Here is a 14,043-nt window from a genome sequence, read left to right on the forward strand (position 1 = left end):
CCAGTAATGAAATATAGTATTTAATGATGTATATTATGAAATAGAAGAGAATGAGATTATTTCTTTAAGCCTATCAATTATTAAATTATCATAAAAATGTATGTATATAAATAATTCCACGAGCCTTTCTGATTAGATTACCTTGATATGACAGAGCATGTTTTGATTATTCTTTGATGCTTTGCAATAAGGATTTAAATTCTAAGTAGATTTCAGGAAGATTTTCTTTTAAAACTGCAGCAAGAGCCTGTGGGTGGACAATACATAATGAAGCAGAACAGGAAATAGGAGAGACTTTTTAATTCACACAGTTATTTTCCTGTGTAAAAGATGACGAAGTTCCCACTGCACACAGATTTTTTTGGAAAGTTGCGTTCTATTTATTAGATACGTAACATTCAGGGCATTTAATACAAAACGTTTTGTTACTACTTACAATACTCCTCCTAGAAGACCAACAGAGAGTGCTGTCGTGAACTTTGATACCCGGAGGCCTGCAGAGAGTATTTATGACTTAGTGTAAGTGCTGAGCACCAGGAGCATTACGTGCTCTTTCACATAAAGGACAATAAAGCAGGTTTTCATCTCTCTTTTTGCAAAAATGGCAGCAATCTCAGGCGCTGGGGTGGGCTTTCCTTTCCTCGGTGAGATGTCAGCGCACTGTGGTGAGACAGCAATGAGCTGCGAGGAGCCTGGAGCACAGGTGACTTTGGTGTTTGGTGTGTTGGTGGGCTTAGCAAGGGGTTTGGGTCCCCGAAGCCTGAGTGAAGAAGCAGATTTAGGAACTGGAGAGCAGCAGAGAAGGAGCAAGGATGAAGGTCACATGGTCCAAAGGAAGAAGGAAGCAGGATTTTTGCAGGTCCTTGGTGTTGAGGATTGCTAGAGAAAGGCTCTTCTAATTGAGAAGAAATGTCCGAGAAATGTAAATGGGAAGAGTTTGAAGATGGGCGAGAGCACAGTTAAGCTTTGCTACGAGCAAGGTGTTTCCAAAGTGCAATGGGCAAAAGCACTTTCTTTGCCTGGTTTATGACAAGTGGAGAAAGGAGCAAGGCTGTATTGAAATCTGTGTGGCTCCATTCATGTGAAGAGACTCCATTCAGGGTCTTACAAAGGGTATGAGTCAACTGCAAAGAAAGGAGGCATTTCACAGAAACTGAAGTGTGACCCTTTGTTTTTCCTGACCCCAAGGTCCTCAGTGACACAAAAGGGGACCCCAGCACTGATTCTGCAGCAACAAATGCCTGTTGTGAGTGAGTGTATTTGAGGAGCTGTGACAATAAGGAATGACCCGAGGTCCTTGTTTCCAGCCCTTGTTTCCCAAGGGATTGCCAAGGGGGGAGTCCTGCGTGCAGCCCGGCACAGAGGTGGAGATGAGGGTGCCAGGAAGCTCTTCCTAGTGGAAGCATTTCCCTAGAAAACCTCTCTTGAAATGTATGATGTGACCCTCCACATTTACTATTGGGACACCTGGACACCGGGTTTTTTTGGATTCAGCTCTGCAAAATCTATAGAAGTAAACACAGCTTTTATTTAGCCATTACGTGAAGTGGGATTTTTCTAATTCAGGACTGGCAAGGGATTAGGATGTCTTAGTAGCCTTGTCTTTATTTCAACCATCCATTAGCCTGTGACTACTTTCTTTCACAACCAAAGTAGACATGAAAGGGATGTTTGCTTTGCCCTTTTCATTATCCCGAAGTGCTGCAGGTCCCTATTAAAGTTCATGATGGAATTAGGGTGCAGAATGATGGATTTAAAGGTATCATAAAACTCTTCCTGGTAAATAGTAGTCCCCAAATATATTCCAGTTGTGACCTGAGAGAGGCTGCTGGAGGTGTCCCAAGCAGCCATGTGTTGGCTCTGCAGATCGTTTGAGCTGAGGAAATGCATTTGCATATGGATGTCATGCTAAGGAGGCAGGCCAGCCCGGATTTCATTACTGCTAATGACGTGTGTGGGAGAAGTGATTTAGTTTATAGCCAGTGCCAGGCGTGGCACAATGAGGAAGTACTTAATTCATACAAAGCTCTTTCTTGCTTCTAAGACCTAAAAATCAGGGGATTTCAGGAAGCTCCGGGAGGCCCAGTGTTATGTGACATGGTCTCGTTAGCACCAAGGGAAGAACAGAGCCCTGACTGAGGTGAAGGAAAGGTGGAGAAGGAAGCTTCAGGATTTAGCATTGATGTTGTGGAGGAAAGGATAGGAGGAGAACTGAAAGGGAATGAAAAGGAGAAGAGAAGAAAGAGCAATTGAGGATGGAAAACCAGCAGGCAGCTCTGGCTCTGCAGGAATCATGGCTGCCAAGGCTGGACCGTCAGACTTTGGAAGCTCCAGAATTTTTACTCTGAGTCCTTGCTTTAGTCTGCCCAACTCAAAATGCAGGCAAGCGCATTGGGCCTGGGGCAAGATGTCCAACTTCAGAGACAAGAGAAGTTTCTGAGAACGGGCAAGGAGAAAAGGGACCCCAGGATAACGCTGGGGGTAGAGTAACTGGGAGTTGCTGTGCTGTGAATCATTGTGTGGCATCTTCGTACTCCAGTGGACCCACCGCTGCTTTTCCTGCTGCAGTGGGCACTGCTTTAGGCAAGGGGGAGCAGAGAGGGGCCTGGGGGCCCATTCTGGGCATGTACTTGGGGGGACAGAGATTACTATGCTCAGGCAACTTCAGGAAGAGCTATTTGAAATGGGATCAGTGTCTTGGGTGGCCTCTCAGCTGCGAGTAATGAATCAGTGAAGCAGAAGAAAGCAGCCAGAGAGAAGGAAAGGGTGAATGAGGAGTAAGTCAGAGGGATTAATGCTGGAGATAAGACAGCCAGCGAGAGGGAGCATGCTGTAACAGCATGCTGTAACAGCAGCTCAGAGCATGCACGGCGCCCAGAGCCTGCGTTGGGCCAGAATTTAAAAGGTTGAGAGGGCCTTGAAGAGAGGCCCAGTTTTGGGGTTTGTGGGGCACACCACCTCTGGTGTTTCATACTTACATGGTATGGTTGCACAGGGTAGCAGGGAAGAAGGGCTGTGAGCTGCTGCCCATTGCCTGGGCATGGGATATGACTCTGTATCCATCTGCAGCTCACAATAGGAAAACCTGAGGAAAGATCTTTGAAGGGGAATTATTCCTGCCTTATTCATGGCACAGCAGCTGGTTTTAATGGATTTTAACTGTTTGGCTGCAATCACTCACAATGCATGTAATCAAAAGGGTTATGAGCTGCTAAAACTCACTCCTGGAGCAGTCTGGAAATGCTGTCTCTGGAAATACAGGATGGGTTTGGGTACCGTAATTTAAGCTATGTTGTTCTGCAGTTTTCTGGGCAGGGAAATCAGCTGGTCAGTTGGACAGGGGGATATGAAGGACACTTAAATAATTCGTGTTTGGATAGTAATAACAGTTTGGAGAGTTCCCTGAATTCAGCTTCATCTGAGTTGAACTCAAAGAGTATGGGACATATAGCTGGGGTTACTGGAAATTAAATATTGTTTACCTGATATTGCAATTGAATACAGAAGAGCTGTAAGATGCCTTTAAAGAACAAAACCCAGTTTCAGCATTTGTGTGTCCCTGAGAAAATACGGAGATTTGCTGAAGTGATGGCCTTTATATGTTGTTTTAGGATAACTGTATGCTATTGAATGTTTTACTATGTGCGCGTCATTTGAAAGACCTTCATACCCACTTGTAGGAGGGCAGCATGTGGGCTTCACCATCTAGAAGAAGTTAGAAAGATGGTTTGTCATAAAAGAGGAAGCAGGAATCAGCTAAATTTGCATTGCATCCGAAGAGCAAAAGTGAGACAGAGTAACGTGCAATGTTTTCTAGATGTAGGAAAAAGAAAAGGAGAAAAAGAGACTATGCCAATATATTGTTGTTCAGTGGGGCTCTGCTGGCAAACTGAATTCTCTTGGGGATGGCTCATTTCTCCTCAGCGACAACAGCAGGTTTCAAATAACGCTTCATCTTTCCCAGGTTTAGCAGATGAAGAAAAAGAATTTCTTGGGAGGCAAGTAGAGCAGATTTGCAAATAGAGGAGAATGGTTTATGGCCAGACTTGCAAACATTTGGCTCCTGCAGATGCCAGAAGACTCTGCATCTGCTTTAATCAACATGGGTTGATCCTTTCTGATTATTTCTTTGAGATCCCCATGGTTCTTAAGGCAGTAGTTTTATATTATCTAGGACAAAGTGACTGTTCAGGTTCACACAAAGGGCAACTTACCTGCAAATTCAAACTGCGCAGCTTTTGATTGGTAAGAAAGGCAAGTGAGAGCTGATGAACTGAGAATAGTCATTTATTAAGAATTCTGTGATTCCCCCTCCAAGGTACCTCAGCTGTCTTTCAGTTACGTCTTCCTTAGAGATACCATAGGCTCTTCTGTTTATAATGTCTTCTTTATATTTTGGAAAAAAAAAAATAGTAGGAATTAAAGACTTCTTTTTTCCAAGCAGGTTTAAAATGTACCTGGGAAATTACTGCATTTTGCTCAGATGAGTGTAAATAAAGGCTGCAGAGTGGCAGACACTTAAAGTAATTCATAAGAAATCTGAAATTGCCCATTAATTGCTGTCTCAGGGGATACAGGTCTTTTATGGCAGCAATAGCTTCAGCAGATGGGGTAAGAGGAGAAGTAATGCAGTCACTGTACTGGGCAAGATGCAGTTGTTCTTTTTAATCCTTTTATCCCTTTGTTGTATTTTTACAGCAGGAAGTTTCCCTTCAGATGTGGAGGTACTTCGTGGCAAGTTGCATGGTGGAAGCAACTTTCAAGAGAAGCATGTGTAACAGTTGTCCTGAGAAGGTGTTCTGGCTCAGAGAAATCTGGTTTTGGGGTTTTGTTTTGTTTTATTTTTGAACTGTTATTGTTCTTTCGCATTGGTATTTAGGATCTGTTGGCCTCAAAATGTTGTATGACCAGGCTTGTAAACAGTTGGCTTCTGCAGACACCAAAAGACTCTGTTTGCTTTGATTGAAAGAGACTGATTATTTCTTTGAGATCCCTGTGGTTCTTGGGGCAGTAGTTATATACCACCTACAACAAAGTCAACATTCAGCTTCTCTTCACACACAGAGGACAACTCACCAATCAATTCAAGCTGTATGTGTGTTCAGTTATTAGCAAATGGCTGAGAGAAAACCAAAACAGCCTGGAAATGCTGAGCAGTGCAGTGGTTGGCGTAGAGGCCCTGTGGTGTCACCTTGACTGCTTTAGTTTTCAGGATGGTTGGATTGGGTTGGAGTGTAATGGGATTAGGTCTCCCTGTATGTTTATACTGTCCCTATTGCAATGTATCTTCTTTAAGATAAGATCTTCTTTAAACATAAGAGGCAAGGAGAGAGGGGAGAGGGCAGGCAAGCACTGTGTATAGCATCTGTAACGTTTAATTATATGAGACAGGGATTTTCCAATATGCCTTGCAACACAAAGAACATTCAGATATCAGCATCACACTATATATTTTCTAAATCACAACACCCACACATTTCCTTAGCCAAGTAGAAGTTTTCCTCCTATGGCTGCGTATCTAAAATTAGCCTGAAGGTCAAATCTGAATAGTAATACTCTTGCCATTGAACGTGCTGAGAATGATTGGTGCAATGGGCTCAATTTTCCCATCGAAAACCTTCATTTATTTTTTTAAATAACAAACAGTTGCTTTTACAATTAAAGAGCTTGGAGAAAGGCAAAATGAGGCCGGCTGTATAAAATCATCATCAATATTCTGCTTTCACTGCAAGGCTATTTTTATAGCCAACTATTTTACATGTAACAAGATGGATATAGTGAAGCCATAGTATAAAAGATGTAGCAAGAGGCTTCTGAATAGCTGACCTGAGCACCAGCATATGAAATAAAGGCCTTAAAATTTGGAAGATGTTTGTATATGAAACATACACACAATGAAGAAGTCTAAGTTAAGAAATGCATTGCTGAGAAGAAATGAATAGTTTAGGTCTAAAAATAGTTGCTTAACCTGGAGTTGCATTATTTGAGGACTATGCAGCCTATACTGCAAAAAGCACCATCTTGCAAGAAGTGCATTTATCAGCCACAGTGTTTTATTGAGTGCTTTAATAATACAAGTGTACATCAACTGATCCACAGTCAAAAGTGGCAGGTCCCTAAGAAATTTACAAGCACTTTTTTTCCTTTAAGTAAATCAAAATACATATTAATTTGTTCAACGCAATAGCCTTTTGTGTGGGAAACAGAAGGCTAGTGATAAACACAGTCTTAGTAATGCACAGTGATTCTTGATTTTAAGCTTTTATACAAAACTTGTTCCCAGTAGCATGCACCCACCATTAAAGACTTCAGTACAAAAAAATAACCCTAAACACTACATTTAAGTAGAAACGAGATATAATTCTGAATTCATTTGTTTTCCCCAAAACCACATGAAAGAAAAAAAACCCCACACATTAATACAAAGCTTTGTGACAAAGCTCTATACTATTACAGATCCAACATTCTTTGCACTGATAACCAAAATTCCCTGCCTACATTTGAGGGAAACAACTTTCAAGTTAACAGAACAAAAAACCCCAAAACAAATAAAAATAAAAATAAAACCAAAAGGAAAGGACAACCTTTTGTCACAAAATGGTTCAAAATTTAATAAAAAATAAGAATGAAGGGAAGGGCTATTGATGCACTTAGTGAATGTGCTTGCACAGGTCCAGCAAATCCTAGAGTAGGTTCCTATGTGGCATATCGCTTGGTCCACTGTCTGGCCATTCTGTCGTGCTCTGCTCTGTTAGTCATATACTGAGTGGCAATACTTCCAACCAGGGGGTCAGCTGGAAAGGAAACACAAACCGTGAAATACTCATCAGCCTTGGAAGGATGAAAAAGCTATTCTTAGATCCACATTCATTCAGTTCTCTTAGGTTTAACTGTAAGAACAAAGTGCCTACATATACTAGTCCCATTTTGAAAGCATACAGGCAGAAAGGAAGAGGATGGGGAGAAGCTGGCTGGCAATTAGCTATACATTTCTGGTAAACATAAAACTAAAACCATTTTCTAAAATTCTGCATCACAAACAGATGTCCCAATAATTTTATTTTGAGTTAAAAGTCACATTCAGGTGATAAGAATAAACATACTATGCCATTTATTCATGGTATTAGACTCCCACAAATATCTATACTATCACCTAAGAAGAGGATGGGCTCTAACTATTATCAGGTTCATTTTTTTTTTAAAATACTTTTAGTTTTAACGCATAAAAAAAGATAAGGAATTAGGACAGTAAGTACTATTTTCAAAGCAACAAAAGTTAATTCCAAACTTTGGGAATCGGTATTTAATTTATGAGATGTTTCTGAGCATTCATATGGCCAGAATGCTGCATGATTTGGTCTGAATGTACAAATTACTTCACAAATAATTAATCAAAACCAATCAGCCCTCTAAGAAAAACAAACCAAGACAACGCTTTCCCAGAATTGACTACATAATCAACATTTTTCTCTTTCAGACAACATTTTTCTCTTCTCAAAGAGATTCTCCCTTTTTTGGGGAAACCCATACTCTTGATATTTCTGCTGCAACAGTGAATTTCCTGAGGTTGTACCATGCAAGTTCAGCAGTACTGATACCATGTTTTTTCCTGACTTAGGACATATGAACATGAATTCTTCTGAAAGCCAGTTAATAATCAGCTTTGTAGCTGACTGAAGATGGTGCCATTGAACAATATGAATTTCGGCTTCCCCAGTATAGTTGTAATCTCAGTGTGGCATTTGCATTATTAACCACTGAAATTCCTGGGACTAGATGTCAGGCCTTCCGCAAAGCAGAGTAAATCTGGGCTTGTTTGTTTGTTTGTTGATAAGAGTTTATGGTAGAATAAATACATTGGTTTAGCCAAAAATCAATTGGTTGGCTTACTGCCAACATTACTGAATATTAGTGAATAACATCTAACGAAAAAATCTTTTGCTTTGAAAGTATACCCTGTACTTTCGGGAAGAGCCTGTGATTTGAATCTTAATTTTGCACCTTCTAAATTAGTAAGGCAAGTTATCACTATGACTGTGGTGTACTAAGTCCCTGTAGTCTCAGTCCTGCAAACACTTACTGCATATGCTTACCTTTAATATCTTAATATATCCAGAGGAGGTCACCGAGGCCTGGACTTTGCTATTTTTACATGCATGAGTGTCAAAGAAGCATATCTGATCTAAGATCCATTTAAAAAGTTTCATACTGGAAAGTATATCACCTTTAACTCCTCAGCCAAGGAGAATAACTATATAGGGGATTACCAGAAGGATTTTGTTCTGTGCAAATAGAAGGCTAACAGTCTACGGGTGTTTAAGCAGCGTTTAAGTTGTTCATGGCTGGAATGAGGTTTGAGAAGCACTGCTGGGTAAATGGGGAACTTGGGGAATGGGAAAGGGCAAAATGTCTCTCAGCAAAAAATTTAGGGAGTAGCCACAGGGGAACCTTGTCATAGTGTAACGTAGCTCAGGGATGAATGAGCCTGACAGCACTGCTGTGAATTCCCACACCCTCCTTGGATGCAACACCACTGTGCAAAGAAACACTTTCACAGATGCATGGAGAAATGGAGACTAAGGGCTGAAGTTGGAAGGAATCCTTGCAGCAAAATTTGATGAATGCGCTGGTTTTCATGCTGTTGAGGAAGGTGGGGTTTGGCCTCTGAGGCATCTGGCTGTGATGGGTTGCAAGAATACCATGGCATTATCATCTGGAACGCAGCAAGTACTTAATGAGGTTTAGTGCGTATTTAAAGTGCTGCCGCTAAGATCTTTACAAACCCTTATGTGAATCAGTGAAAAGTGATGTGCCGTAGTAAAGGTTTACCCAGTTCAAATCTGAAAGTCTTTTATGTGTGGGATGAATGTTTCTGTGCAAGCGTGTCTTTCACATTGAGAGCTGTAAATCAATTTCCTTGATATACTGTAAGGGTACTGAGGATCACATCATCATCACCAATCCTGGATGACAGATTACAATGTTTGGTTTCCTAGTGTGGGTTTCCATCTGTATCTCCTTTTGGGAACAAGGAAGTATTTCAACAACGTACATCTTTGGAAGGATTTGGAAGGTACAAGCTCTTCCTCTCACCTCCTCCCAGCATGGGAGGGTATCTACTTTCTTTTGGGGTGGGGGAATCAGTGAGAGGAGTTCTTGATTAGGAAGTGGGGAAATCTGTTGAAGGCCGGTAATGTAGGGAACTGGGCTGTTTATTTTTCCATATGTTCAAGCCTTTGTCTTTGCAGTATTTTGTTTGGCAGTCAGGGAAAGAGTGGAGGTGACGGCCAGCAAGATGTCTGAGGTCTACATAGCTTTTGCCATAGGTGCGTAAATTCCCACCGAGTGACCTGTGAATCAATTATCATCTCAGGGTGCTTCCCTCAAGCCACTGCCTCCCTCCATCGGTGCCTGCCTATGCGAAGTAGGACTGCTGAAGCAAAGAGAGGTCCTTGCCTGCTGTAGCATGAGTAGGACCAGCTGCACCCACAGCCAGCTGCCGAGCTGCCGCTACTAAAAGGTGCTCTTGGTAATAACAGGAGTAACATTGTTCTTCGCAATTTGGCTATACATTTTATTGGTTATAACAATATTGAATAAAAGAACCCATAGTTTGGCAAAACCACTTGCTCGTTTGAGAGTCCAAACTGAAGAAATAGAAAAACAGTTACTGCCAGAGAGGCCCAGCTATTTCACATCCCTGTCAGAGGGTCTGGAGGTGTGTTACCATTACATGTCATTATTTATGAGGACTTTAACAAGGACTCTTCAACAGGTGTTTGAAGAGCTGGCTTATTTTAGCAGTTCCTGTGAAGCCGTAAAACCATCAGAAGGCACAACTGCTTTGTTTGGGAAGTTGGGGCAGCTGGTGAGGAGGGAAATTTTAACTTCGGATCAGGGCCACCCAACCAATGGCACACCGGCCAATTCGATGCAGCACACTGCATTTGTGCCGGAGGACATAAGGATGGCGTGTCAACTCCAGAAATGTGAATGGTCCCTTTCTCCACCTGCATGGGCAGCTTCAAGCCCATGCCGTGTTGTCCCCGGTGGAGGAGGGAGCTGGCTGGCAGGCCCAAGGAGACAGATCTCTCAACACTTAATGAGTCATGAATCACCATTGCCATGCAGTTCACAGGGACAGGTCATAAAATGGAGATTACAAGATAAATTGAAGCACCTTCATTAAAACAATTAAAAGATTTAATTATGAGCCCTGGTCATAGTGTCCAAGCCCTACAAAATATCAAATATGAGGAACAAAAAATAGTTCCCATTTACCCCCTAAACTAAGTAGCACATGGCTAAGCACCACCTGGTTCTCAGCCAGGCTGCACTATTTAGGAGTATTGCGAAATCTCCATTATGGCCAAATGTCCAGTAGGGCCAAATATGTATTTATAAAACAACTGCTGTGTAAACTATCTAATTAAGAGATAAAAAGGAATACTGGATCTCAAAATCCATAACGGTACTCTTCCCATGTTTCCGTTTCTCATTACCGTAAAACTGTTTCTTATTTTCCATTTGTATGTATCTGTGGTTTTATTCTCAACGTTAGAAATTTGTTTCCATAACTAGCAAACTGCTCTAGCTTTTTCTTTTATTTTTGTCTCAGAAGTAGCGTGATTCATCAGTGAATCAGGGTTCATTTCAGAAATTCACTCCAAATGGGACTGTGTCCAAACGACAATGAAAACCAGGGGATCAGAATGTAAAGCTACACCAGAAATGTGTAATCAGGACAACCTAGTGAAAGAAATGAAAATAAACCCACAATAAATTAATAACAGTAACAACAGAACTCTGCAGCTCCTAGCCTGCTAGGAGGTGCGTACTTTGGGACCTCTCAGATCACCAGATGCACGGTGCCCATCACCAGATGCACGGTGCCTAGCCTGAGACCCACGGGTACCCCATCCCTCAGGGCACTGGTGGCTGGAGAAGCCGGGATGAGGCAGAGTGACCGTGTGGGGCATTCGGCAGCACCGAAACCCGGAGGCAGCGTTGCGGGTGGTGCTGGCTGCGATAGCCACGCGTGGGGCGTTGTGCCGTGGCGCGTGCTGTCAGCTCACCAGAGAAGCTGCTGCAACTCTGTGGACCTGGAAATCTTTAAAGTCTCATAATTTACTGTTCGTTCTAGTCCCAGACTCTCACTTCTAGAAATCCGCTCCAGGATGCCTCTATAACCTTTAGCTTGTTTAAAGAACATTTTTTATCCAATACTCTGATTAGTTCCATGTAAAATTGGAACACACCAGGAGTTACAGCATCAAATTTCATGATAAAGGACAGCGCAAGAGTAATGAAGGTATATAAAAAAAGCACCAAATTAAGCAAGCATGGACAGAAGCTAAGATTCAGTGACGTAGCTTTTATGGAAAATGTCAATCGAGAGAACTAAAGCATGAAGAAAAGCTTCTGGATGATTTATAGGAGGACCGCAGCTTCTAAATCCCCCCTCACCTCACCATATGTAATCCTTATATCAGAATTCATGAAATTACCCTGTATTTAAATGTAGTTTTGAAAGCTGGGCGAGCTGGAGCTTGTCCCTAGCTTAAAAAGGTTGGATGCGCTGCTCTACAATGCCTTGTCATCTTCTTTTGCAGCCACTTAATACGACTGTATAAGGAAGAACATTTGTGTCTCATGTCTGTTGTAAGGCTAATCAAATTTACAGCCCAATTCTAGGGAGTTAATGCTATTGGGGATTTGGATGAGCTGAGGTTTGGTCATTACAAAATTTCAGCTGTGTTTAATGCTAGTTATACTGCTTTATCATTCAGAAGACAGACTATAATTCTTCTTTAAAACTACTTTTCCCCCAAATAAATGAAAATATATTGCTATACTGTATTTTTCTCCGCTTGTATTTTTACAGCTATTTCTATGTCAGCAAATAGCAATTTCAGAGCAGAATTCATCTCCTGGGCTTTTCAATGCTCTTTTAAAAATACAGGAAACATACTCCAGTGAAATAAAAAATGGAGATGGTATGTTTAACAGCTTGATTTCAATGTGCCTTCTCCATCAGCCACATCATATGCAATGAAATTCCAATTGGTAGTGCCAACATGGTTAAAGAGACACACATTTAGACTTAAAATGTACATTATGGGTGTTTGTATGCATTATATGTATATTTTTTATGAGCATTTATAAACTAGAATTATATTTCTATTGGAGTATTTTACAGTTTTAATAGAGAACAGCTGATGGAGCCAGTTACTATACCATCACAAGTGGGTTCTCAGAAAGATTTCTGGAGCACCTTAAAAACTAAAAAAACCACAGCCCTGTAAAAATCTCACAGTTTCTTTAGCCAAATATTTACAATGTTGGTTTTTTTTTTTTTTTTTGGTCCAGGTTTAGATTCAGCTCTGTATCAGGGGGAATTCGGAAGAGCCGGCCTCCAGCTGAAGAAGCAGAATTAAACTGGAAGAATTTCCAAAGGTTAGATGCAACTTGAAAGGTCTTATTCCATCTCCTGAGCTATAAATGACTCCTTTCTCATAGCTGTGAAAGGCATCCCATTGAGAGGCTCTATGGAACTACCTGTACTGAAACATCAGTCTCCAATAATTAAATCTGCTTCCTTTTCTTTGGACAGGCTGTGTGAAATGTAGAAGAAAACAACCAAGTAATTTTTTAGTTATTTGGACTTCAGTTACACATTTAGAAGAGTTTTTGGTTTATGGAATACTAATCGTTTTTTTTAGGGCTGCCTCTCTTTCCAAATATTCTGCTGTATTTCTTTTTCAATTAAAAAATAGGGAGTGCTTGGGTTTTTTGAGCTTTTTTTTAGGAAAAGTCCAGGTGCTCTGTATGTCGTCTCTAGGATAGCTGCCTTGGAGTCATCTTTATGCAGCAGTACAGGCAGGATTGGTTACCCCGGAATTAAACCTCCCCAAAAGAAAAGTTCATATTTTCAGTAGCTACATTTTGTTTGGTGATTTCAGTGCAAATAATAGCACTGTAGGACAGAATATATTCCCATATTGGCTTGTAGTCAAAGCCAAGTTTTCTGAATCCAATTTTTGTGTTTTTTAATATTGTACCAACCTTTAAGAAATAAGTCCCAAAAAGCAAACTAAAAAAAAAATTAAGATTGGGGAAAAAGCAGAAACTAATAAATCACTGAAACACCAGTTTTCTTAACAGCAAATGCTGACAGCTTGATGCACACCAAAAATATCCTTAAACTTAACTTTAAAAAAAAAATATTTAACATCTAATTATATTTTGTTATGTTGTTTTCAGTGGCATCTGGGCTAGTGTTATGAGAAGACCAGTCAGTGAAAACTGCAGACAAAAGCAGTGTGAGACATGCTATACCAAATATGTCATAGAACAATTTAATACTCTGAGAGGAAGGGATTAAGAGAAGATTAATTGTTTGTAAGTAATTTTATTTATAGTGTCACTTTGCCTCAGGAAGTTTCCATAGTTAGCCATGTGCCACCTGTTTTAAACTTAATGAACTCCTAGAAGACAACGTCAAGGATACTGTGAATCTTGATGTGGAAAATGAGGTATGTGAAATGCATCATGGTATCCTTCAGTGATCTTACAGCAGCAGCCTTGCTCTCTTTTGCTATTGCTAATAATAATGCACGGACTAAGCAATTCTTTGGAGGGAGAGACAGGTGAAGCACACTGACTTACTCCACTAACCTTGCAGCTTTGAAAAGAGTGCTCAAAATCACGGCACAAGTGAAAATGAGTACAGTGCAGCACTAATCCCTGTTTGTGTGGCAATAAAACTAGCCTCGCGGTTGGAAGTCTGATCAACACATGCGTAGGAACTGGAACAACAGAGTGATTCAAGTCAGAACAAAGGGCCGCAGCAGGGCTCTGAATTGTTTTACACACCCTACAAGCTGAACTACAATTTATTTCTGACTTTCATAAAAATCACAGTTCCAACTCTCCATATAGAATGTATTTAACCATCTACAAGGCTCTTTGAAAACTGTATGGACAAATGATAAAGTGATCAATAAACACTGTATAAAAAAAAAGAGAACTAATAAAATTAAT

General features: G+C 40.8%; 1 protein-coding gene across 5 annotated transcripts in view; it reads right to left on the minus strand.

Moving 5' to 3' along the window:
- Positions 1-6,031: 6,031 nt before the first annotated feature.
- LOC104316503 (ubiquitin-conjugating enzyme E2 E2) overlaps positions 6,032-14,043 on the minus strand; it is a 221,265-nt gene continuing 213,253 nt past the window's right edge. For all 5 annotated transcript variants that reach the window (XM_069771789.1, XM_069771804.1, XM_069771797.1 and 2 more), the window contains exon 6: positions 6,032-6,794. In XM_069771789.1, coding sequence (XP_069627890.1) covers positions 6,697-6,794 — 98 coding nt within the window. In that variant the 3' untranslated portion in view covers positions 6,032-6,696. The remainder of the gene's footprint in view (positions 6,795-14,043) is intronic.

The sequence above is a fragment of the Haliaeetus albicilla genome, chromosome 2, assembly GCF_947461875.1.
Source record: "Haliaeetus albicilla chromosome 2, bHalAlb1.1, whole genome shotgun sequence".
NCBI lineage: Eukaryota > Metazoa > Chordata > Aves > Accipitriformes > Accipitridae > Haliaeetus > Haliaeetus albicilla.